Raw genomic sequence first — 27,610 nt, 5'->3', positions numbered from 1 at the left:
GTAGGTGTTCATGTCAAAATTTTTACCTTGTGACAACTACAGTTACTTTTAGTAAGATGCACCAAATAGATCCATATCAGACCAGAAGTCCCATACTTGATTTCTCAAGTTGCTTTAAGTTCTTTAGACCACCACATGCAAATAGAATATTTCTTAGTATGACAGCACTCTGCCAAGTGAATTGCTCAAGTACCAATTACATATTTTTTCTGCAGAATAGATACTTGATTGCTTCCAGGTATATTTGTCTCCAAAAATACACAAAGATGGCATCAAATACAGAACCAAGCAGTAACCTATTCAGAAGAGTGATGCTCTTAATACATATAATTTACAAACATGCAATATAAGCCACGTCTTCAGGAAAACCGAACAGATTTTCCTCAGAAGCCACAAATAACATGGTACTGGAACGTGTTTCTCACCTGATCTCGGTCGTTAATGTGAGAGTATGGCAGCTCCCCTGTCATTAGTTCGTATAACACTATTCCGTAGGAGTAAACATCTGATTGAAAGCTAAATGGGTTACTATCCTGCATCCGGATCACTTCTGGTGCCTTTAAAAATAAAAACAAAAGTAAAAATCCTACAAGTTATGAACTAAATTATCTGTAAGGAGAGTAATAGACATACAAGATAGATAAAATGATGTGCATCTGTTGTTAAGGCCTTTACAGCTATAACAAGTTTTGGTAACTGCCCTTTTCACCCAAACCCATTACACTGATAGCAACTAATACAGAAATAACATTTGTATTTGTACTTTAGCCTTAGGTAAAATGTAATAATTATTGCATACATCATTATACTATGACCAAGTAGTAAAAAAGTGTTTTGGTTTCATCACTGTGAATTGAAATAACCAGTAAAACAGAATAAATAATCTGCCTAGCTGAAATAACGTGTTACGGCCTAGGACCAGCAAGATGTATGAGGCAAAGTAAATCTCTTATATTGAACCAACTTGCACAGGAAATGGGAGACAAGCTTTTGGACTGCAGAAACACTCCATCAGCAGCCACAGTACAAACTAAGTACAAGTTGGAACTTTCCAAGAACTGACGAAGGGCACTTGCAGCCCGAAAGCTTGTTCCTCTTCCCCAGTTATGCATGTTGATCTAATGAAAGATATTCTTTCCCCTCACAAAACCTCTTCATACTGCTGCACCAGCATAACTACCAAACTACTATAAAGTCCAGACAGGCATGTGAACATGTATAAATTACATCCTTGTATAAATAACATCTTTGAAGTGTTTCTACCTTTTCCAATATAGCTCATCAATATTATAACAAGATGCATAAATTGGATAGACCTGGAATCAGAAAGGAATTTGCACACAGGTTCACATCAGAACCTTGCATGGGACTTGGGCGGCTAGATAAATCTTAAATACTGGCCAGAGTCCTAAACTCCACAGGCACTTAAGTTTTTGCCAGTAAGTTCCACAACTGCCGAAGGATTTGCTTCTGCGTTTGCCCAGACAGGAATAAGGAGCTTAGAACTAAGCCTGCATGGAATCTTTAAAGCAGATTGGCACCATCTAAATCCCCTCAGAAACCCCATCTAATCGACATACTAAGAGCTCACTGAACACACCCTGACAGAAGGAAACTCCATATCACCCCCCCAGGCCATTTTTACTCAAAGCCCTGCTGGGGATGGTGATGGTGACAACAGCAATGATGGTAACCCTTTATTATCCAATAGGTGAGTGGTGAGTGGTCATAGGAGACCAGTATTCAATGCCAACCACAGCCTAAGAAAGTTCTAACTCAAAGTTTCTCACCAAGGCAATGCCCCACCTGCCAGGCTACTGGCTGTGCTAGAGTGGAATTACTGCAGTGGGACTCTGCCTAAGTTGAGAAGGGAGGTCATTCAAAACAGGTCTCCTACATTCTAGGTGTGCATTTGTCACCAAGCTGTTTTATAAAGAAAAGCACCACCATTATTTTTTTTAAAAACCTACAACACAACACAACCCTTCCATTTTTTTTTAAAAAGGAACGATACAGGAGCCTAGCTCCAACCTGTGAATCTTGATCTCTCACAAGCAACTAAACTCCCAGAGGTGAGGGATGAAAGAATAGTAAGGCATCTCCTCTCCGTAGCATTTTATACTTGCTAGTTCAGGCAGTCCTCTGCCCTCATTCATTCCCCCAGCTCAAGGTACTGGCTGTTTTGAATATCTGTAAGCACCTAACTCTCGCTGCATTGTGTAAGAACCTTAGGTACCTAGCTCAGGCACTCCCTTCCAGGAGCCAAAGGCCTGAAAGTTTGGTGCCACCAAGCTAAACACCATGATGCCCAGGCTTTCTGTGGATCTAAGCATGCTTTTGTACAGGTGTCTATTATACTTTGGAGTACAATCATGTAATGCATCCAAAGCAGTACATGCATGCAGAAGATTCACAAATAAAAAAAAATGTAATGGTTAGCTGGCTGTCCCCCGTCTTCATTCTCAGAATTCAAATAGTCTTCAAGAAATGGCTTTTCTACCTTCTAGCCCCCAAAAATCACATATCAGAAGTTAGTAAAAGTTGTGTCACCTATTTTAAAAAGAAAAAGGCTGAGAGTCTGGATAGCTTGCAGTTCGAAAAAGCACTGTTGTTCCCTAGCAGACTGCAGGCTGCAAGTACTTAAACAAACCAATAATGTATGTAGAATACTACAAACTCCAGGTTGAAAGATAAGAGAGTGTTCTAGGATCACTACAAAAACAAAGGAAAAAATCAGCTTGTATTCCAACAAAAGCAGAGACTGGGAAAACTTAAAATGATTCTCCTCTTGTAAATCCAGATCTAAACTATCAAAATAACTGTTCTTGATCCATTTCTTCAGCACTCTTATACTAAGATATGTTTGACACAGTTTCTTTCCCTCTCTTTCCTACTTCAAATCCAACCCCTTCCCCGCCTTCCCTCCCCTCCAGAAACTCAAAATGGGGTACTAATAGGCATAATAGGCAACAGTGCAGAGAAAGAGCACCATAAATGAATATCCGAGACATCAGAGATGGTTTTGAACTTACTGAAAGAATTCCTATTCCTTATGCAAAACATTTTTCGATCTGCTGTCCTATATAGCTATCCCACTCTAATACTGTATTGGAACTATTCAGTATTAGGGTGGGGATAAATGTATTCCTATCCTAATACTTTACTGGTAGCCTAATTGTTGGACCCGTATTGTAAACACTACGTGAGTTCAGGTTCAACTTAGCAAAGACATCTTTCCCCCTAACCAATATCCTTTTTTAGATATGTGGGGAGTCAAAGGAAAAGCAAGGGCAATAATGGACCCCTGCTAAATCTAGACAGGACAACTGACAACCAATGCCCAGGAAAAAGCTAACTTGCTAAATGGGTACTTTGCATCAGTTTTTCACCAGTCCCATGGGATACTTATGCCCATTACAGGATGGGAAGGCCTGGGTGAGGGAGATTTCCTGCCCTCCATCAATGCTAACCACGTGAAGGAACACCTTGACAGGCTGGACACCTTCAAGTCAGCCGGTCCTGACAATCTACACCCCAGAGTACTCAAGGAGCTGGCAAGCATCATAGTTCAGCCCCTGGCATGGATCTTGAGAACTCCTGGCGCTCTAGTGAAGTGCCCAAAGATTGGAAGAAGGCCAATGTGGTGCCTATCTTCAAGAAGGGAAGGAAAGTGGATCCGGCAAACTACAGGCCCATCAGCCTAACCTCTATCCCAGGGAAGGTCTTAGAAAAGATTATCAATGATGCCATTCTTAAAAGACTGGCTAACGGCAGCATCCCAAGGGATAGCCAGCACGGGTTTGTTTCGTCTTGCTTGACCGGGTACGTCTTGCTTGACCAATCTTATTTCCTTTTATGACCAGGTGACCTATCACCTGGACAAGGGAGAGGAGATTGAGGTCATATATCTTGACTTCAAAAAAGCCTTTGATCTGGTATCCCACGACCAGCTCTTAGCAAAACTGGCCAACTGCGGCCTCAGCCTCACCACAATCCGCTGGCTGGGGAATTGGCTCCATGGTAGGACCTAGAGGGTGGTGGTTGATAGAAGTCAATTGTTGTGGTGCCCTGTGACCAGTGGGGTCTCTCAAGGCTCTGTCCTTGGGCCTATGCTATTCAAGATCTTCATTAATGATGTGGACAATGATATCAGAAACAGACTGGCTAAGTTCACCAATGACTCCAAACTCTGGGGTAAAGTGTCCACACCTGAGGAGAAAAGGATGATCCAGACTGACCTGGACAGGCTCAGGAAGTGGGCGGACAAGAACCTGATGGTGTTTAACACCAAACAATGCAAGGTTCCCCACCTTGGGAGGAAAAACCTGCAGCATGCTTACAGGCTCGGCAGCGCTACACTGGCTAGCACTATGGACGAAAGGGACTTGGGGGTCATGACTGACCACAAGATGAACATGAGCCTCCAATGCGATGCTGCGGCTAGTAAAGCAACCAAAACACTGGCTTGCATCCATAGATGCTTCTCGAGCAAATCCCGGGACGTCATTCTCCCGTTGTACTCAGCCTTGGTGAGGCCACAGCTGGAGTACTGCATCCAGTTTTGGGCTCCGCAATTCAAAAAGGATGTGGAAAAGCTTGAGAGAGTGCAGCAGAGAGCCACGCGCATGATCAGAGGTCAGGAAAACAAATCTTATGATGAGAGACTGAGAGTTATGGGACTCTTCAGCCTGGAAAAGCGCAGGTTCAGGCATGATCTGGTGGCCACCTATAAGTTTATCAGGGGTGATCACCAGGATCTGGGGGAATGTCTGTTCACCAGACCACCCCAGGGAATGACAAGATTAAATGGTCACAAACTCCTCTATAACCGTTTCAGGCTGGACATAAAGAAGAACTTCTTTACTGTCCGAGCCCGCAAGGTTTGGAATAGACTGCTGCCAGAGGTGGTTCAAGCACCTACTTTGAACACCTTCAAGAGACAGTTGGATGTTTATCTTGCTGGAATCCTATGACCCCAGCTGACTTCCTGTGCCTGGGGCAGGGGGCTGGACTCAATCTTCCAAGGTCCCTTCCAGCCCTAATGTCTATGAAAAGTAAACCACTACTCTGGTGGGATTTTGTCAGGGCTAGAGGCATACCTGGGCACTGCTGCACCCTCAGCAATGGTGCACAAGGCAACAGTGGCTCAGCTGAGTTGCAGGTGTCCGCAACGGTTGGGCCGTCACTTCAGCAACTACAGTTTTTGCACACCTGTTGCTCCTTAACTATGCTACTGCTACTTCAAATGTCAAGGAAAGGCCCCAGGTGTTAAATCTATTAAAAACTATACTGAAAAAAATTCTGATTTGGTGTTTGTATGGCGTGTGCAAAATATTGTAAGTATAAAAGTCTATACTATCAAGGGCCCAGTTGTAAGCGAACTCTGTAGGTCAAATGCAATTCTTACGGTTCTTTTGGATGAGAAAAGTCTAACTTATAATTGTAACAATACAGTACATTTCCTTCAGCTTTGCATTGACATCTCAGGGTGTCACAGAATCCAGTCACAGAGGGCACTGAGATCCAAGAAGTCCTGCTGCAATGTTTAGGATCCTGTGGTGCAGAACATGCTGGGAAGTCTAATGGGCAGCATTCATTTCATTTTAGTTTGTTAAAGTTAGCTACTGATATTAAATAAATTCAAGGGAAGACTGGGTAACAAAAGCCCCTGTACTCTATTAGAGTCTAAATTCTATAGGGCTGTCCTGGAACTTTGCAGCACTTTTGGACAGGGAAATTCTATGATAATGTTTAATTAGATATGAAGATTATATTTAGTTTGGAAGACAGCCTTCATGTTTTTAAATATTATGTAATTGTTTCACTTTTCTCTACATTTACACTTTTCAATATCTTACAAATTTTGGTAAATTTCACTGAGAATATTTTAACAATGTATGACAATACTGACAACGTTTTGTTCATCTTACAGAATTTGGCAGCTACACTGGTAGTTTTTCCACACTTGAAGAGGGGTGGGAAATAGTTTGGAATTGTAGCAAACACCAGTCATGCCTCTCCTACATCAATCAACAGTTAAATAGTTAATTTTCACATTTAAATTGTTAAAAGTTTGAGTTAACTCATTCATAACAAAAAAGACCAAAACAAAATTCTCTAGACTGTTTCAAAGCCATCTGCAACAGGTCAAGAAAAGTATTGATTTATTCACACTTTCTGTTCTTTCCTTCACAGCCATGACATCTAACGATATATGTTGGCAAGTATTTTATTTTTAAAAAACCCTCAGATTCTGTGGCAGAATTTTGTGGCAAAGGCAAATTAATATGCATTTTATGTGAAACTGAACATATTAAAATATTTTCCAAAAGTTAAATCTGCATTTCTGAAGGATGTAAAAATCAGCTAATCTGCAGCATTTATGCCCTCCACAAACTCACATGACAACAAGGAATTACTTGTTTCACACTACTGCACAGAGTTGCAAAATAAGTATTTCCTTACAGATGAAGCTCAGTTACTTGCATACAGAAATACTGGCTGCTACAAAGGCCAGTGTAACAGGGAACAGAAACATGTTTCTCAAAGCAAGAACAGGTCTCACCTAATCTAATTGAAGGAGGAATCTGGCAAATTAAGAGTGCTGACCTGACTGAAGAACGTTCAGTGAATCTTGACAATAAGGACTGCCAAACTGACGCAAACAACTGTCGGTACCTTTTACACAAGGTGTTGCTCATAAAGCTACCAATCCCAACACACAATGCTCCATATTGATGAAAATAGTCCTCTATTTGGTGGGAAACATTCTACCATCACTTTTCTGTCAATACTATAAAATCATTCATTAGTAAGTCCAGACAAATTATAAAAGTCTACATATCTATTAATAAAGTTCTTCCAAGGAGTTAATGAGTGCTGCTGCACTTTGTATCAAAACTAAAACACCATCATATACATTTGTATAACTTTCCTGTTCAATTTGATGAGGGCAAAACATGAGCCTATTCCTGGCTAATGAGAATTTACCTTAAGGTGATACATCATCTAACCCAGTTTCTAATAAATTGTTGCTAGTCCTTATGGTTTCAAGTATAAACCCAGTGAACCCATATAGTGCTGTCTTCCTCAATAGGTAGAAATGTCAAGTAAGAACCATATGTAGTTCAGATCCTGGGCTTATTCCTTTAGGCCAAGTACAGACCGTCAAAGAGCCTGAGGCTGAATTGATTCAGTCTTTTCAGGTTAGTCTAAGATGAAAACCAATAAGCAAATGAACAAACATTCATTCTTGATTCAGGAAATTCAGCCACAATGGCTCAAGCCACAAGCCAGGGGCGCCAGAGCACAGCTTTCTGGCACTTAGCCAACATGGGCTGTGTGTTTGCTGCTTCTTCCTGCTGCCCCTGAGGTTTCTGGGATTTGCAGTCTAGACTAACTGTAGCAGGACTCTGCAAGAGTTCCTCATCACTTCCTCTTCCTACTTCCAGGTGCCTCTAGGATTTGTAGTCCAAAGTTGCAGCCAGCACTAAGCAAACAGGGCAGAGCAGAGCAGCTTTGTACTCAGGAAAAGGGAAGTTTAACTCTCCGTCCCACTCCCTGGCCCCAGACCCCAGCTAGGTTTTGCCTGGAGGGACCAGTGAGCCAGTCCTCACTGCTCCAGCCAGGAAGCAGAGGGGTGGGGTCAGCCCTGCTCTCTGGAGCAGACAGCATGTCTCAATCCAGGGCTCCAAGTGCTAGGATGCTGGGAAACTCCAGTTTAACTTGAACCAGGAAGAGGTCTGGGACAGAAGTTCCATAAACTGGTTTGACCTAAATCAATCACACCAAATTCAACCAAATTCAAATTCAACCAGGTTCATCTTAAACCAGTTTCAGCCATTTTGAACCTAGTTTATGTGCACTGAGCTTCTATTCTGGTTTAAACCAGTTTCTGGTCATCTAAACCGGTTTATGTGCAACTTCTGTCACTAATTCCAAAGTCTGAAATGTCAGACTCGTGCCTGGGGGTTCCTCCATGGCTGCAAACAGAATCCCCGGGATCCACTCCCTTCTAGCTTTCTGAATCAAGAGTCTCCTTCCCTGGTGTTCCAGTTTCTAAGCACTTGTGGTATATGTGAGCATGTAAACATCAAACGAGGCATTTGTTTTTTAGCACTCAAAACACAGTCAGATATATTTCCTGTTCTAAAAGTTCTCTCAGAATTAATGAACAAAACAGATTGATTACAGAGAAAATGGACTACAAAAGCAACAACACTTCCTAAAACCAATCGATTTAAAGAACAAAAATGTTCATGGCATCAGCTGGTACACAGGTCTTAAACTTTCTTACTATATTTACTCTTTAACCATTACAACTGAAAATGCATTGTCAAAGTTTGGTTATCTCAAGTAGCCAGACACATTCTATTTGTTTTCCAAAGTGACGGTTCCTTTATTTCTTTGGAGCCACTTGGTCAACTTCTTAAATGGACAAATACTTGCGTAACACTAAAGTTAATACGACAAACCAGGACAAACAAAACACGGAATGAAAAGTTATCTGTAATTTTTCAGTAACTGTTAAAGCATTATAACAGAGGAAAGTGTTAACATTCTGCGAGGAAAAACCCTAAAATGTAATCAAGCCACAAAGCTACTGGACTGAACTGGACTATAGTCAAAGTAGGCACAAGCCCCCATGTAGATATAAACCATCATTCAATCTGAATAAACCACGCCACACACACATAAGAGATTTTCCAGAGTCCCTTAACTACAAGGTTGTAACTGTCCAGCTACTTTATAAAATATTTGTATATTATTTGTAAATATAATATGTATGAAATGATGTATTGCATTTAAAAAAGCAAAAAGTATCTTTACAGCATTAGCATTTTGGTTGGATGAGAAATAAGATAAGAGAAAGCAAAGGCTAAGATAAATAAATTAAGAAAAACTAGGGTGTGTGTCTTAATTTTAAGGAAATACAGAATCAAGCAAACATTAGATTGTAGAGGGACCAATGCTGTAAAATATTGTTCACTAATGAGTCCTTAAAAAAGTCATGTCACCAAACTATTTACATAAGCACCAATGAACTAGAGACTGTCTGAATGAGTAGTTTTTTGAACAAAAGTGGGTCCCTGGGCTTTTAGAAAATGAAACAGTTGGTCTAAATTGAAATGAATTGAATTTGCATCCCTTTTGTTTGTATGAACATCAACTGTATGATAACACAGGCAATGTTCAAACAGTCTGAGTTCATCGGTTCTCATGTTGTATGTTCAGTCATTAGCCAAGACGAAAGTTATATAAAACTTAAGCAGACTTAAATCAATCTTTAACAGGAGTCCAGTTTTTCAGGTCCACTGCAAGCAGTTACCATGTTGCAAGCACAAGTAACACTTAGCAAATGATGCAATGCCCAATCAAGGGTAGGGAGATAACTTGGTGGTGAAATTCCTGTGCACAACAAGGAGGTAAAAAGGACAGAGTAGGCCTTAACGTCCATTCACTTGAGGGTTTGACTACTACTGTAAAATCTTTGCCCGTTTTTCCTTAGAAATGTATGCAATGATAGAAAAGCACTCAAAGTGCTGTGTTATTTCTGTTTCTATAGAAGTGTAACAGACTGTAACAGAAGGGACATTCATCTGTAGGGGGTGTTTCATGGTGAGCCAAGACCAGGCTAAGCCTGGGAGATTTTTTGTCCCGCTGAGGACACCAGAACAAAAGATCTGGAGCAATCCTGCCTACAGGCCCTGGAAACAAGGTCCCTCTCAGAGCCCCAGAGTTCCCCAGCCGGGATGGGCGGCCGCCAGGGTCTGGGGCAGCAGGGTGACAGTTGGGAGCGGAGGGAGGGACCCACCACTGTGAGGTGACTGCAGGGATCTCTCTGGAGGACCAGATCCATGAATGAGGGAAGTGAGCAGAGCCCAGAGGCGAGCCTGGCTCTGAGTCAAGGGGAAGCACCTGGGGCCTAGAGTTTGCAAACAGGCATAGCCCTCTCATCTTGCAGTGAACCCTCACATGGGGGACTCTGAGGGAGTGAGCAACCAGGACCACAGACCCACCAACCTCGTCTGAGGGGCAGAAACTATTGTAAATAGTTACCTATTCTGTCAGAGTGCGTTTACAGGCAGTATCCCCGTACTGGGATCCTGAGGTTCCTCATTAGCCCGAAGGAACCAAGAGGACGGGTCTAGCTGGTACCCCACGGTTCCACAAACTGCCACGGGCTGTGGTTAGCACCCCGCAGCGGGGTGTTACGAAAGAAAAAACTCTATGCTTTGATCCAGCTATTGCTTTTATAGACACGAATCATAACTGAAACAAGTTTCTTAAATAGAATTAACCATGGCCCCTTCTGTTAAAGGCACGTGTAGCTAGTGACACGTGGACTGTTATAGTCCAGAGCACAAATTACAATTTTATAAAAAGAGAAAGCTGAACTAACCCACGACCAGACAACAGAAAGGCTACGTGAATAAGGAATTTTATACCTGAACACGTTTGAAAGAGAATACCATATTTTATCACATAACACACACCTCCAATAAGACGTGCATTCTTCACTCTGTTTTCCTAAAAAAAAAAAGATTTTTCCAGAGTTACTGCCACCTAGAGCAGGACCAGAGCCCCATCTTCAGCTCCTCTTTCTGCTCAGGCAAAAACTAGTTTTAACCCTTTCACAGCAAAACTGTCAGCAGCTCTTGGTTGCTCAGCCAAAAACTGAAACTGGAGCTGCTGCTGAAGACTGACCTCCATAGAATCTAGGATTTTGAAAAAAAACTAAAACCAGTCTGGAGGACTGTGAAATCAGAGACCAGAAGCCACGAGTAGCTAACAAACAGAAAAACTGTCAAAGAAATTAAGCATGTCAGAGCAACATCCATTTAAAGTTGTCCTTTGTCATATTATTAGGATAATTTTTCCATACTATTGTCAGCATATAATTTCAAAGTATTTTGAGTTGCATTCACTGACAAAGTAAATGAATTTACAACAAAAGTTGGGAAATGCCTGATCTTTTAAAATATTTTTCTTACCATCCACAAGATTGAACCCGTAGGCTGCTCAACCTGCTGTGATCCACTCCATCTGGATTTTACTGTTGCCAGACCAAAATCTCCTATTTTAACTGTACGGTCCTCATGAAGAAATATGTCTAAAATGTCTATTAAGGAATTTTTATCACGTAAGTCAGCTTGGTCCAATACATTTCAAGCACTGTCTGATTAGGACAGCAAATACCATTTTTAAGTTTAGAGTCTTCCCTGAAACACCTTCAAATAAGTCTGCCTCTTTAATCTTTATTTTATTATATATACACAGAGAACATCTAACACTCAGGGGAAACTATGATATTCAAATAGAGAGGATAGAACAATAGGACTAGCCAGTTCCAAGTTATTATTTAATGCACTAAACTTATCTCCAGATAGCAAGTTAAATAAAATTAACCATGGAGCTGACCAGTAAAAGTATTCTTTGAGGAAGCTTCGGGAGACAGGGAGAGGTAAAAGACAATGAACATCCATTTTTAGTTTGAGAACCAGAAAATTTCAATTCCAAAAGATGCTACAGATGTGTGAGAGGCAGATCTCTCTCACTTTAAGTCATCTAGTAGACCTTAATGAGAAGAGCAGACTAAATTATGTTAATGAAAAATAGTTGCACTGTAAATGTCCACAGCAATTCGCTGGTCTTGCAATGAAAATGAGCTCTATTTGCTTAGAAAACTGAGGTTGGCAGATGTTCTACAATGGCCTTTAATAAAAAAAACTTCATTTTCCTTTTTATAATGGCAGAAAGTTGTTAGAAGTAGATGATATTCAGTAAATAGAATGTTTATTCTGTACGTAGTTGGTTGATATCTTTGATAGGAACTTACTAGTGAAACCCTATCACTTTTCTTCATCAAGTTTATAACAAAAGAAAATTTGTGGCTTAGTTACTGCCAAAAATCACACCCCCCTTTTTAAAGTCATCTAGTCATATATGGAAAATATAAATAAGTAGATTATGATTCCCCTTCAAAACATTTTTGGAAGAAGGTGATATCCTGTGAAAGACAAGTAAATTTGGTAACTTCTGGAGCATCATTTTTGTATTCCAAAGGTGTCTATGCACATGGGTAGCAAAGAATGAGCATATAAACTCCAAGCCTCTACCTGCCTCAGAGATTATTTGTTCTTTTAAAAAATTACGGTAAAAAAAAAAAGTGGCAGGGAGGGAGGGAGGGAGGGGAGTGGGAGGGAGAAGGCAGGGGGGGCAAGGTGGCAGCACACTACTGCTGCCGGGCCCTGCCAACAGCTGGGAAGGAGGGGAATGGGGTGGAGGCAGGTGAATGCAGACCACACAGACCCAAAGCGTGGGAGTGGGGGGGAGCGGCACAGGACCCGAAGCAGGGGGGTGGGACCTCTATCCTGCCCCCTTGCCCTTCATTCCTGTCAAAACCATTCTGCCCCGTTGTGGTCTTTCTTAGTTCTTTACAACAGAAAAATTGCTCTATTTTTTTCTGTAGGCAAAAAACAAGTGAAAATGAAGAGCTGGCATTTTCTGAGGGATGCCTAGAGTTGAATGAGGGGTGCTGAGTCAAAAATGTTTGAGAACCACTTTTCTAAGACGACAGAGGATGTATAAATTTAACCTCAAGTCTTACCATTGTTTCTCTGGCATGTGAGCAACACCTCAGTCTTTTACAGGTTAAGAGAGAACATGTTATCTGTATTACCGATATTCTATTTTACATCCATCTTTGCAGTTTAAATTGTAATATATAACTTTGGATACAATGGTATGATTTTGATTAAATAAATTCTGTCATCTATTTTTTAGGCATTTCAAATGCACTGCATAGCATATGTATTTACATACCTTTTTATACAGTCATTCATGTTAAATTTATTTTCAAGTTTATAAAAAAGGTTTAACACATTTTTGAAGTTGCATTTTTAAAGCTCTCATTTTTCTCCTTTACTACTTCACAATGGTTTAGAGATTATAAATCAAGATTTTTAAAAATTAAACCAATTTTCTGTCTACTATACAGGGTGATAAAAAAGTCAGGACCCATGGGCATTATAACATTTATTCTAGTAAATGTTCAAACTGACTACCATTAACTTCAACACATTTCTCAATTCTGTTTTGAAATGATGCTAGGGCTTTTCTTTCATTAATTTGTGGCATTTTTCACCTAAAAATGACAAAAGAAAATCAATATGTTATAATGTCTATGGGTCCTGGCTTTTGGGCCATCATGTATATCAGAGCCTCCAAAACACATTTTTGTTAAAATAATTCATGATAGGATTAGAGGAAAGCAAACACAAAGAATATTTTGTTTAAAAATGTGTTTTAAAATCTGCTTTTTAACCTGTTATCCAATTGCTAATCTACAGCCCCGAAGAGGGGGTTGGGGGAGAAGGGGGGGGGAAAACAGGCCTGGCCCCGAAGCAGCAGGGGTGAGGGGGGAGAGAGCAGACCTGTTTGCCCCTGCCCCCGACTGGATGAGAAGAGAGGGCGGAGCCAGGACCGGACAAAGGACTCTGCCCCCACCCATGATGGCAGGGAGTGCACCACTGCCACCACTGGCCCCTGACAAAAGCCAGGACAGAGGGGGAGGGAAGGCACAGTGATGGTACCCCACTGCCGATGCTGGGCCCTGCCAACAGCTGGGAGGAAGGGAAGCGGAGAGGAGGCAGGTGAACCTGGGCCAGGTAGACACAGAGCACGGGGGTGGAGGGAATGGGCCTGGACCCCAGGGTAGGGGATGGGGGAGCAAGGCCAGACCCAAAGCATGGCAGAGGAGCCAGAAACAGGCCTCTGTCCCGGCCACCCCCTCAATCATTCTTGATGGGCAATTGGCTAGTGAACATATAAACTCTAAGTCTCTATCTGCCTGAGAGATTATTTGTTCTGTTAAAAAGTTATGGTAATTATAACTGGGATGTTTCAATTTCACAGAAGATTTTTCCAGCAATTGTACGTCAGTTATGCAGATGCAAGTTAAAACAATTGAAAACATTAAATGAAGAAAAGGATACTATTTGATTTCATGTCTCTGTGGATGATATTCTTTGCATGTAAATAGCTGTGAAAATAAAAAGTACTTCTAAAATTTCTAAATTTGAACATGTATTCATACTATATAGGCAAGTTAAAATTAATACAAATAAAAGCACAAGAATTATAAAATTACCCTGAATTAATTATAAAATAACAATGGCAAATATTTCAAGGTCATAATTCTATTTGTGTTAAAATCAAAAACTAGATGCTGTACACCCTTAATAATGCACATTAGTTTTAGTTTTAACTTCACCTGTCCATAATTAAGATTAAAGTGACAGAATACCTATGATTTCTGTAGATTTTTCATAAAGAGATTTATGATTATCTTCCATTTTGCTGTTTAGGCAGTACCAGTGAAAATTTTTCCTTCAATAGGAAGAAACATTATAGGAATTGTCATTACCCTTCCCTATGGGTCTTTTTATCCTGAAACAGTCACAAAAAGTAAAGGGAATCCATCATGAAAGTAAAATCAGTGCTGCCTATTATTGTATTAATCTATGTTTAATTATGATTAGATTCCTTAAGAATTTATACCTGCAAAACTTATATGAATTTAAACTTGCTTTGACAAATTAAGATCAAAACTTCCATCTTCTCCTTCGGAAAGCAAATCAAACAACTGTGTACTTCTCTAATTCCAAGCTAACTAGAAGTCTGCAAACTGACATCCTCTAAAAGGACATCTTGCCACTACCATCCCATCTTACATGTAAAAACAAAGCACTGGACTCTACAGCATTTTTTTCTGCATAACTTTTTAAAACTTACTTAAACAAAGGTATTTTAGGTGTTTTGAAATATTAAATAGGTATCATCCACAATGTCATTTGAAAGCCCCTTGATAACATTATCTTTTTTAATGATTTATAACAGATGGTGGAGTATGAACATCATTTTCAAACCCCATGAGTTTTAAGGGCAGTGAATTCTCTACATTAGTTTTTCCTAAAGATGATCAAGGGATCAGACTAGATCAAACTGCCAATCCTACTCACTCCATTCCTTGTGCCGTCTGTCGGGCAATTTCAATACGCTGGAACATTTCGAATTTGGTCTCTTGAACGTGAATATGTTTATACAGACTGCTTCCTTCACACCACTGCGTAACAATAGCCAGATTATCTTTCGTCATGTAGCCCATGAATAACAAAATATTTACGTGTCGTGTTTTCCTAATGGAAAAAAACAAAGAAATGAATGACTATCTTCTATTTTTTAAATTCCCTGAAGTATGTATTCTTGGCTATGGAGACACTGTGAAAGTTCCCAATCAAAACTATACCCTCTTCCCTCAAAACTATTTATGAAATATACACGTGTTAAAGGGTTCTTTTTAAATCGTTAACAAAACATAACATAATTACCTGTTACTAATCAAGAGAAAAAGCATGCCTTCTAAAGTTTGTGGTTTTTTCCACTTGGTTTTACATTTGATGCAAGAACATTTTCAGAGCCCAAATAAATACAATTATTACTTAATACAATCATCCTAATGCTACAGGTTTCCTTTGTTTTACGTGGTTTCTGTATGCGCCAATTTTCTCTTATGCAATGACCCTTTTAATACCAAAAAATTGTTATATGCGAGGTAAATTCACTCTTATGCTATCAGCATGGTGGAAGCCCACAGTCAGCATTGTGGGAACAGCACGCAACAAAACCTAGTTTCCTGTGCGGATCTGTGTTCCTTGCTTGTCATCTGTGACATGTGTTTCTGTAGTTGCTATCCCCATTATGATAGCATGCCCTGTGTGTACCGTCTGCTGTTAGCGAGTACCAAAATTGTCTTGTAAAAAAGTGGTAGAAACATTTTTAAGGGTCAGTACAGTGGAGGTCTTGGAAAGTATCCTTATTTGTTACATTGCAAAATAGGTTCTCTTATGCGAATTTAAGTTATGCACTGTTTTCCAGGAACGCATATACAGCATAAAGTGAGGGAAACCTATACTAAGAAATGTATTACTCCAGTATGTTTAATTTATAACCTAAATAATTCACAAAGGTGATAACAGTTGTTATCTCATGCACTAACTGGCTCTTAATTGTAGGATTCAACTTCATTACAATGGACTGTCCAAAGTTGTTGGGCAGGAAACAGACAGCAATTAAAAGCACAGAGGTTCAGAAGTGCACTAAACTGTTAAAAACATATAAATCATGACTAAGCAGAGAAGTAACACACCTTAAGCTTAATGCATTCTTTCTAGCATTGATGATGATCTTATCTAAAGAAAGCGTTACTGAAATACTCCAGAGCAAGGTAAATTTAAAGTATGTCAGTCACTACTACAGAGCAGGAATGGGCACCTTATGGCCCACAATCCAGCCAATGGATGTGTGGCTTTAGCAGCATTCAGCAGTGGGACAAGTGGCAATGGGAGGGGTGCTCTCACCATGCTGCTGCATGAACAGACTACCACACAGGGTGTTCTACCTGGGCCACCATGGGGACAGGGGCAGCAGCAGGCAGGTTTTAATGCCTCAGCCACCCACTTCTGCCTCAGAGTGAGTCATTCTGGTCTATGGACAGAAAATGTTGTCTACCCTATCAAATAATAGCAATTTTTCCTGATAAAAAAAGTGAGATGGCATAATGTTGCAAAATGTTATCTGTCAGCTCACCTTAATACAGCCACTTCATTTCTGAAGGCCTGAAACTGTTCTGGGGTTGGATCTACAACCTTTAATATCTTCACTGCTACATCCCCTGCAAATACATTTACCACAAGTTACCAACAATGAAATAGTTCTTAAAAAAAAATAAATAAAAATCATTGCATCTACAATGACATGCCCTGAGATTTTTGGACAACACCACATCTTTAATAACCTGTATAGAAGAAAACATTTCTGGAGACTAAATAAATTCTTGAGCTGCAATTCATTTGGTTGAGATGGGGTCATAAAACCCAAACTAGAAGAGTTAGTCTTTTAAATAGTTAAAGAATGTGTTCTATTCATTTACTGACTAGCTAGTAAATGGCCCCAAAAGTCATGTGCATGCTATTTCATACAAGTTGCAGAACAAGTAACTGAAGTCTAAAAGGTAGGGGTGCACGGACAAAGATTTTTTTGGCTGATACCAATGGCCAATTATTAACCAGCCATATCGGCCAATACTGATCCGCTAGCTGATATGCAGCCTGGCAGCTTAGAGAACAGCTCCCTGCTGGTAAGTCTGTGGAAGGGAAAGGGTGTGGGGGGGAAAGCAGATCAAGGACCCCATGGTGAGGGAGGGAGTGGGGCAGGGCAAGCGCTGCCCAGCCAGGGAGGTGAATGCAACCCCAGGAGTGGGACAGAGCCATGGACAACTCGTCTGGAAAAACATAGAAACAGAATGTAAGCCTGTCTGCAGCCTCTCCGTCACTTTTGTGAGCTGTTTCTGCCTGAGCAACAGTGTCTGAAAAGTACTACTGGACTGGCTTGGCTTCCTAGTCAGTCTCCTGCTAGTTTCTGTTCTTGGAAAGGACTGGATACAGCTTACTAATTAGAATCTCTCTACTTATCCATATCCAAACCATTTTTTCAACTTATTCTTCCCCCCAAAATCTCATTTTTGTTCTCGTTATTTCCAACCCCCACACACACTTTAAAAGAAAGCTGTTTTCCACAGCAGTGTGATCCATCACTGTGCAGGAAAGCATATATATTACACACTCACACACACACACAGAGAAAAAGAGATATTAATATTATTAATTACACACACACACACACACACACACACAGAAGAACTGATCGTACTAGTCAGACACATACAGTAATCAGAAAAATAGTAAATATTAGTTACACACAAACACAGAAGAGATATTACAGCTGCACATGCACACAGACATTTTCCAGCACAGGAAAAATTAATATGAAGTGTGCTGGAAAGGCAGGTACCAGGTCTTCTGGCAGGGGAGGGAGAGGGGCTAAAGGGAGTAGGGGGAGAGCTGCAACTTCCCCCCCATCTCCCCCAAACAGGTCTCCTTCTCCAGAAAGCATCTTGGAAGACGCTGAGGTTGTGGAGGTAAATGGCTCAGCTGAGTCAGCTCCTGTTGCTGTGCCTCAGCCAGCTGAGAAGGGGGATAAGGCAGGATCCCCACCCTCAACCCAGAAGCAGGGGAGTAGTGTAGTGTGGGATCATTTTGAGGTGGCAGATGATCCCAAGTATGCTATCTGCCAGCACTGCCAAAGGCAGATCACCCAGGCCAAGGAGGTGAAACACTTCACCTCCATGGTGATGCTGCTGCATCTCAGGAGGCAGCACCCCCTTGCCTTTGCTCCTCCTGAGCCTGGCACCAGTAGGAGTGTGCCCAAAAAGAAGTCCCTGTCTCGCTCCAAAGCCCCCATTCCCATGAAGCAGAGGCAGGCCACTCTGGACCAGTGGGGGAAGCCACAGATAAAGAGGGGCACATTGCAAGGGCAAGCAAAGCCACACAGAACATGGTGGAGATGCTTGCTCTGGATGGCCAGCCCTTCTCCTTAGTTGAGTGGCCAGGGTTCAGGTGGCTCATGGCACTCATGGCCACATCATACCAAGTGCCTGCGCGTACCACCTTTAGCAAGACGGTGGTGCCCTCCCTGTATGAGGCGTGCAGCAAGTACTTGAGAAAGGAGCTGCACAAGGCAGGGCCGCAGGTAGCCTTCCACTTCACCTCAGACATCTGGAGCAGCTGGGGTGGAGATCATGCCTACCTCTTCCTCACAGGGCACTAGTGCAACCAGTCATGTCATTGGTGGGCTCTCCTTCAAGCCAAGGTGATGGATCAGTCCCACATAGCAACAAAGATCATGGGGGCCTTGAACCGATTGGTGTAGGGGTGGCTTGTTGGGAAGGAAGAGCTCACCCGTGGGTTCATGGCCACCAACAACGGGGCCAATATGGTCAAGCCGGTTCATGATGCCAACTTTGTTGGCATCCGCTGTATGGCACACATGCTGCACCTCACAGCCAGGGATGCCTGGGACAGGGACAGGGTTGCTGGTGATGGCACTGTCACTACCACCCAACTGATTTCAAAATGCAGGAAGGTGGCAGGCTACTTCCACCGAAGCATCAAGGAGGGCAAGATACTGCAAGACAAACAGAGAGCTAAACATCCCACAGCACAAAAATATGCAGGATGTGGAGACTTGGTGGAACTCCACCAACCTGATGCTGGAAAAGCTGGTGGAGCAACAGAAGGCCACCCATGAAATGGCCTTGCTTGGGGAGATTGGGATCAGGAGCCCCCTTAACAGAGCTGAGTGGGACATCATCTCCCAGATCTTCATGGTCCTCAAGCCATTCCTCGAGGCCACCAAGACCCTCAAAACTGGCAAAGCCCTCCTTAGCCAGGTGATTCCTGTAGTCAAGGAGCTTGAGAACCAAATGGAGAAGTTCCAGGGGCTCAATGTTCCTGGCTGGGGCAAGCTGCTTTCACTAGAGGTGCAGGCACTGGTGAAGCGGCTAAAGGAGGGCATCAAAAAACAGCTGGATCCCTTGCAGTCAAGTACGGCCCATGTGCTGGTGGGCACATGCGACCTGAAGGTAAAGGGGAGCATGTGCAGCACCAAAACCCTCCACCGTTGGATGGAGGTGCTGGTGAAAGAGTCAGGGAGGCAGAAGGGCAGAGACAAGGAGCTGTGGAAGAGGGGGATCCACTTCCCTGTGCCAGCACTCCCAGCACCAGCCCCAGCCAGTCTCCTCCATGCCAGCCACTGCCAATGTGGGCCAAAGGCATGGCTTCAATGCTGGGGTCAGACGCACAAGACCCCAGCCTTGGGCAGACAGGAAGCCACTGAAGCCTTGGAGCTATTCTCACCGAGGATGTGGAGCCACTGGACTGTGACCCCTTGGCCTACTGGGCACCCTGCAGCCAGGTGTGGCAGGATCTGGCCAGGGTTGCCTGGGAACACATGTCCTGTCCACCAACCAGAGTTCTGAGCAAGAGGGTATTCAGCATTGCTGGAGATGTTGTGACGCTTCATCGCATCTCCTTGGATCCTAGTTTGGTGGAGCAGCTGGGTTCCTCAAGCTGGTGTTCCTCAAGGTGAACCTCCCGCTGCTGGGGTCCCCCAAACTTCACCTGGAGACCTCCTCACTCCGTCCACACCTGTTTCCATTTTTTTTTAAACCATTTAATGCTCCACTCTCAGAGCAGGAGGGGGCACTCAATGCATCACCAAACAACAGAAGAAAAACATGTTCCTTCTGAGCTCCTGTGCCAGGACAAACTTGGAGGCATGGACTGGAAAAATGGGAAAATCGGCTAAAAACGAATCTGAATTGAATACTTGCCACTTCACACAGGCCTAGTATCAGCACTGATAAAAGGAAAATTGACATTAAATCGGCAATTAGACTTTTTTTCGGCTGATGTGGCCAATAATGTCACCGCTAAATGCCACGTGCGTGAATGCAGCTGCACATATGCACGCAGCTAGGAATGCAGTCCAGCAGCTTGGACAGCAGCATTTGGCTGGTAAATCTGTGGGGAGGAAGGGGCAGGGGGAGGAGAGGGGCATGAAAGGGACAGACTGAAGCCCCCACAGTGAGGAAGAAAATGGGGCAGGACCAGGGGCCCACCCAGGGTGGGGCAGGGCACAGGACAAAGCCATAGGCATCTCATTCAGGGGGCACAGAGTATGAGACCACACAGGGTGAGGGCAGGCTGCCCAATGCAGGCTTGGAGCCAGGGGCTGTGCTGGCCTCTTCCTGGCAGGGTGGCTGTGCTAGGGCTGCACTTGGGGCAGGCAGGGCAGTCTGTGACAGCACGGGGGGGGCTACCCCATACCCTCCCAGTGCTGCTGCACCCCAACCTACCTCAAGCACAGCCTTGGCCCAGCCACCCCACCAGGAAATGCCACACAGACCCTGGCTGAGCCTGCAATGGGCAGTGGGCAGCCTGCCATCACCCCACACACAAATCCAGGGGACACATGCCCTCCATGCCCCCCCAGGGTATCTACAGCAGCTCTGTCCTGTGTCCTGCCCCACCCCACCTGGGCAGCACCTGCCCCTGCCCCACTCCCTCCCTAACAGTGGGGGCCTGAATCTACTTCCCGTAATGCCCCTTCCCTCCCCCCCACAGACTTAGACACTGCTCTCAACCTGCTGGGCTGCATAGCGGCCATCAGATCTGTATCATCCAATATGGCTGGTTAATAATTGGTATCAGTATAGTCTATAAAATCTTTATCAGTGTACTCCTATTAGTGAAACCCCAAAAGTAAGACAAAAATCAACTAAACCACTTTTGACTTCACAAAAACATGACAGATAGTCAGCAAAATAGGATAGCATCCAACTGGAAAACTTCAGGTACATCTGATTTTACCTTTAATTACAAAAACTCTTTTCTTCAGCTGTTACTTCAATATTCATATGGGGCATATCTACATGTGCACTTTAATGCATATTAAAGCATTTTAATGTGCATTAAAGCATCACAAAAAAGTGCTCTTCGGGAAATGTGCAAGAAGTTTAAAAATTATATACTTTTTTGCCCAGTATTTCATTTACTTTCTATATTTCACTTCCTTTGGACAATGAGAAAATAGTTTAATTGCTTAATTAAATGACATGGCTCACATGGTTTAGCTATATTTACAAATTGAGGTGTAAAATAAGCAGGAAATATTTTCCTTTAAAATTTAATATTTAGTGTCCATTGATTTTGGGGAGTCCACTGTGACTCCAAGTGACCAGGAGAGAACAATCATGCAAGCAGTTCCCAGGTCAGTTTACCCAGCTCACCCCACCCCCCTTTGGAGGGGAGCCTTTAAACTTGGTGAAAGGAAGCAGGGAAGAAGAAACTTTTCAGGGCCAAGGAGAGGAAGGACTGCCCAAGGCAGTGCTAGACTAGGGAGAGGACATGGGCTCTCAGAGTAGGGGAAGGTGGAAGCTTGTGACCTCTCACAGCAAGCAGAAATCTTCATTTCCACCTGTAAAAGCTTGTCTGGAGAACAGATATAGAGTCCTAGCAACAGAGAAGGAGGAACATATTCCACTGGCGAAGGAGGAAAGGCCAGGCCTCCCCAAGGTTGGAAGAATCGAAACCACTGCCACCAAGAAGCAGCACTGGGTGGTGGTGGTTGGAGACTCCCTTTTGAGGGGGACAGGCATCTATTAGCCAGCCTGACCTGTTGTCTTGGGAGGTCTGCTGCTTGCCTGAAGCCCAGATCCAAGATGTCACAGACGAATTACCAAGACTCATCTGGCCCTCTGACTACTACTCCAAGCTGTTCATCCATGTGGGCACCAATGATACTGCTAGCAGAGACCCTGAGTAGATCAAAGATGGCTACAGGACTCTGAGTGCAAGGGCGAAAGGGACAGAGGGCTCACGTGGTGTTCTCTTCAATCTTTCCGGTCAAGGGGAAGGGCCTAAGCAGGAGCAGATGCATTCTGCAGACCAACACATGGCTGTGCAGATGGTGTTGCCAGCAGGGGTTTGGCTTCTCTGACCACAGGATGTTGTTCCAAGACTAAGGATTGCTAGGAAGAAACAGGATCCACCTGATAGAGAGAGGGAAGAGCATCTTCACAGGCAGATTAGAGAGTTTTAAACTAAGTTTGCCAGGGGATGGAAACCAAAGCCCTTAGTAAGTGAGGAATTGGGCAACCAACAGGAAGTGCAAGCAGGAAGAGGCAACAGGGGAGACCTTCTCATTCTTCCTAAGTAAGGAAATCAGCTAGGTATCTTCACAAATGCACAGAGACTGGGAAATAAGTAGGAAGAACTGGAAGCCTTCACATAGACATGGATCTATGATGTGACTGGAGCAGGGACTTGGTGGGTAGCTTGCTTGACTGGAGCACTGTCATGGTTGGGTACAAACTGTATAGAAAGGACAAGCAGAATAGAAGATGAGTTACACTTTTCATAAAGGAGTCGTATGATTGCTCAGAGCTCCAGTAGAAAATTAGAGATATGCCTGTTGAAAGTCTATGGTCAGAAGGCAGAGCAACAAGGGTCATGTTGGCGTGGGAGTCTGCTATAGACCACCAGACCAGGACGATGTGGTGAATGAGGCTTTCTTCAAACAGCTAGTGGAAGTTTCTGTGTCACAGGCCCTGGTTTTCACGGGGGACTTCAATCACCCTGACATCTGCTGGGAGGCCAAAATACAGCAGTTTGCAGGAAATACAGGAAGTTTTTGAAGTGTGTTGGGAGCAACTTTGTGGTATAAAAACTAGGGGCCGTGCTCTTCTAGACTTGCTGCTCACAAGCAGGGAAGAATCGGTGGAGAATGTAGTAGTAGATAGCAACTTGTGAAGCAGCAACCATGAAATGATTGAATCCAGGATCCAGAAGGAGGGAAGGAAGGAAGGACAGCAGAGTATGGACCCTGGACTTCAGAAAAGGAGACCAACTCCCTCAGGGAACAGATACACAGAATTCCCTGGGAGGCCAGTCTAAGGGGGAAAGAAGTCCAAGAGTTAGCTCTATTTTTAAGAAACCTTGCTGAGGGCACAGGAACAAACCATCCCAATGTGCAGGAAGACTAGCAAGTATGGCAGAAGACTAGCTTGGCTTAGCAGCAAACTCTTCAATGAGCTAAAACACAAAAAGGAAGCTTACACGTAGAACCTTGGACAAATGACTAGGGAGGAATATAAGAATATTGCTTGGGATGAAATCAGAAGGGCAAAGCACAGCTGGAGCTCCAGCTAGCAAAGGATGTGAAGGGTAATAACAAAGGTTTGTACAAGTATATCAGCAACAAGAGGAATATTGGGGAAGATCTGGGTCTCTTACTGAATGGGGGAGGCAACCTAGTAACAGAGGATGCAGAAAAGGCTGAAGTGTTCAATGCCTTTTTCACTTCAGTTTTCACAGGCAAGGTCATGTGTCTCACTACTACACCTGGCAGGAGTTTGGGGAGGAGGTCAGCACCCAGCAGTGACAAATGAACAGGTTAGGGACTATATAGAAAAGCTGGATGTGTACAAGTTCATGGAGCCGGACAGGATGCACCCAAGGGTGCTGAGGGAGTTGGCTGATGCAACTGCAGCTTATCTCTGAAAACTTGTGGTGATCAGGAGAGTCCCAGATGATTGGAAAAAGGCAAATATAGTGCCCATCTTTAAGAAAGGGAAGGAAGAGGATCCAGGGAACTAGAGACCAGTCAGCCTCACCTCAGTCCCTGGAAAAACCCCCAAGGAGCAGATCCTAAAGAAATCCATTTCTAAGCACTTGGAGGAAAAGGTGATCAGGAACAGTCAGTATGGATTCACCAAGGGCTGGTTTTGCCTGACCAATATGATTGCCTTCTATAATGAGATGACTGGCTCTGTGGATGCAGGAATAGTGGATGTGATATATCCCGACTTTGGCAAGGCTTTTGATACGGTTTCCCACAACATTCTTGCAAGCAAGTAAGGAAGTCCATGTTGGATGAATAGACTGTAAGGTGGATAGAAAACCTACAGACCACTGGGCTCAGAGGGTAGTAGTCAATGGCTTGATGTCTAACTGGCAGCCAGTATCAAGTGGAGGTGCCCCAGAAGTTGGTCCCGGGGCTGGTTTTATTCAATATTTTCAATGACCTGGAAGATGGGATGGAGCGCACATTCAGCAAGTTTACAGATAACACCAAGCATGGGAGAGTAGTAGATATCCTGGAGAGCAGGTTAGGTTCAGAGAGACCTCAACATATTGGAGTACTGAACCAAAAGAAATCTCATGAGGTTCAACAAGGACAAGTGAAAAGCGTTGCACTTAAGATGGAACAATCCCAGGCACCCCTACAGGCTGGGGGCCAACTGCAGAAAGCAGCAGCTCTACTGAAAAGGACCTGGGGGTTACAGCAAACAGTAAGACGAATACGAGCCAAAAGTGTGCCCCTGTTGCCAAAAAAGCTAGCAGCATACTGGGCTGCATTAAGAGTCTTGCCAGCAGATTGAGGAAAGTGGTTATTCCCCTCTATTTGGCACTGGTGAGGCCAAATCTGAAGTAGTGTGTCCAGGATGTGGATAAATTGGAAAAAGTCCAGCAGAGGGCAATGAATATGGTAAAGGGGCTGAGGCACATGACTTAAAAGAAGAGGCTGAAGGAACTGCGCTTATTTAGTCTAACATTTAGTCTAACAAGAAGCAGGGAGTCCCTCAGCCGGTTGAAGAGCAGGGAGGGGGGAAAAAGAGGGAAATCCCCTGCACACAACAGCAAAACCAGAAGCAAAACTGGAAGTGCCCCTGCTTCTCCACACTGCTGCTGTATACCCCCTGGGGCCTTCCCAAGTACCCCTCAGTGGTGACAGATGACAGAACAAAGGAGCAACATTCTCAAGTTGCATCAAGGGAAGTTTACATTAAATATTGGGAAAAAAAACTCTTTCATTAGGAAGGTAATAAAATACTGGAACAGGTTACTCAGAGAGCTTGTGGACACTCCATCCTTGGGAGGTTTAAGACCCAGCTAGACAAAACCTTGCCTGGGATAATCTAGTTGGGGACAGTCCTGCTTTGAGCAGGGCTTTGGACTAGAAAAGTTCCTCAGGTACATTCCAACCCCAATTTTTTTTTTTATAATTCTATGATTTTTTTTTTAAGCTATGGAAACAGTGCTACTGATTTTAGGTCTTCATATTTAAGCATATGCCCTAAATCTGAGACAAACCAAACTTAATAGGGTGCTTAAAGTTATAGTACTGCAACCAATTTTCTACAAGTTGTATACAATTTTGGCTCATATCAACTACTCCCCCCACATCCATATAAAAAATTCCATAGCAAAGTGCATTTATGTTTGCTTCCTATTGCAGCAACCAGAGCAAGATGACAATACTAATTAAATCTCAGAACACAAAAATTGTCCCAGATTTAGTTTTAACATCAGAATTTGAGTTTCTCAGCACAAATTCCATTACTGGACATCCTTTTCAGAAAGTGAAGCTGTTGTACAATTCATAGATTGTAAGGCTGAAAGGGACCTTGGAAGATAATTGGGTCCAACCCCCTGCACCAAGCAGAAAAGACAACTGGGATCAGGTGACCCCAACATGGTGACCATCCAGTCTCCTCTTGAAGATTTCCAGGGTAGGCAATTGCACTGCCTCTGGAGGCAGCTTATTCTACAGTATGGACACCCTAGTTGTGAAGTAGTTTTTCCTACTGTTGAGTCTGAAACGCTCTTCTAGGAGTTTGTAACCATTACTCCTAGTTTTCCCCAATGGTGCCGTGGTGAACTGTTGTTCATCGAGCCTTTGATGTATGCCTCTGATGTAGTGGTAATTCCCCTCTCAGCCTTTGTTTTTCAGGCTGAAGAGTCCCAGATCCCTCAGCTTTTCCTTATATGGCTTGCCGTGCAAATCTCTGATCAGATGGGTGGCCCTTCTCTGAACTCTCTCAAGCTTTACCATGTCCTTGTTGAAGTGCAACACCCAGAAATGGACACAGTACTCCAGCTGCAGTCTCACCAATGCCGAGTAGAGTGGAAGAATCACTTCTTTGGTTTTGCTGGAGATGCATCGATTGATGCATGCCAGGGTGCAGCATCGCACTGATGGGTCATGTTCATACTGTGGTCTATTATGACCCCCCAAGTCCCTACAATTTGTAGTGCTCGTCAGGTTGGTGTTGCCAAGCCTGTAGGTGTGCAGGGGATTATTCATCCCCAGGTGGAGCGCTTTCCATTTCTAAACATTGAACTGCATCTGGTTCTGGTCCATCCAACTTGCCAGTCTGTCTAGGTCAGCCTGTATCTGCAGCCTATCTTCAAGCATGACCACACTTCCCCATAACTTGGTGTCATCCAAAACAATATTAGACTGAAGAATACAACATTCATTGCTTTACTGAAGCAGAGAACTGCAAATTGTGAAATTTAGTTTTTATCATCTGCTCCCTCATTAGTGTGACAAAGAAAAGTAATTTTTGTGCCACAGTTTGTCCATCTATAATTAAAAAAATAAATCAATCAACATGTAGCACTCATTTAAAAGGTCAAAATTATTAAGTGAGTGTTGGATTAATAACTTGTTTTCAGGCCAGATGACTTACTAAGCTGTCAGCATTTTCAAAAGAACATAGAACCGTGTTCAGTACTTACCATGCCATTTGCCTTTGTAAACAGTCCCAAAAGAACCCGACCCTATTCTGGTAGAAAGCATAACTTCACTTGCTTCTATTTCCCAATAATAACTTGAATCTCTTTGTTCACGAGACCTCTGAAATGCAAATAAATATTTAAGGCACAGGTATGTCATATAAATGACAGCTCTCAAGTTCTAGGCTACTAGCCATGTTAAATGCTTTTCTCACAAGTTGCGCCTCATATGAATCCAATTTCTGTTAAATTTAAAAGGTGAATGCAAAAATTTGAGATACTTGTATAGATACTCATTAATATATATGATACTTATTAATATAGACAATTTATTCTAAAATACATTCCTTGTTAAGACTCCATTTCAAGATTCTATTTTTCTCCTACAATAGTTGCCTACAATAACTCCCAAAACATTTTCATGGATTTTCTTTTTTTTCTTTTTTTTTTTTTTTTTTAGCAGCTTATGGTATTATCTACTATTGAAAGGGAAATGCAAGAACCCTGACCTTAAATTTTCAAGTGCATATCTATTATATTTTTAAAAGAAGCATTTGAAGACATTT

The 27,610-nt window shown here is 42.9% G+C and overlaps 1 protein-coding gene across 1 annotated transcript in view; it reads right to left on the bottom strand.

The window, feature by feature from the left end:
• The window catches only part of RAF1 (Raf-1 proto-oncogene, serine/threonine kinase), a 60,851-nt gene that overhangs the window by 4,590 nt on the left and 28,651 nt on the right, over positions 1-27,610 (bottom strand). Inside the window, exons 10-15 of the mRNA XM_019536978.1 lie at positions 27,048-27,165; positions 16,651-16,735; positions 15,024-15,200; positions 13,998-14,044; positions 10,995-11,113; positions 426-557 (exon numbers count right to left, since the gene is read on the bottom strand). Coding sequence (XP_019392523.1) covers positions 426-557; positions 10,995-11,113; positions 13,998-14,044; positions 15,024-15,200; positions 16,651-16,735; positions 27,048-27,165 — 678 coding nt within the window. The remainder of the gene's footprint in view (positions 1-425; positions 558-10,994; positions 11,114-13,997; positions 14,045-15,023; positions 15,201-16,650; positions 16,736-27,047; positions 27,166-27,610) is intronic.

Source organism: Crocodylus porosus, unplaced genomic scaffold (assembly GCF_001723895.1).
Source record: "Crocodylus porosus isolate Cpor-Errol unplaced genomic scaffold, CroPor_comp1, whole genome shotgun sequence".
Lineage (NCBI taxonomy): Eukaryota > Metazoa > Chordata > Crocodylia > Crocodylidae > Crocodylus > Crocodylus porosus.
This window is presented reverse-complemented; position numbering and strand designations above follow the sequence as displayed.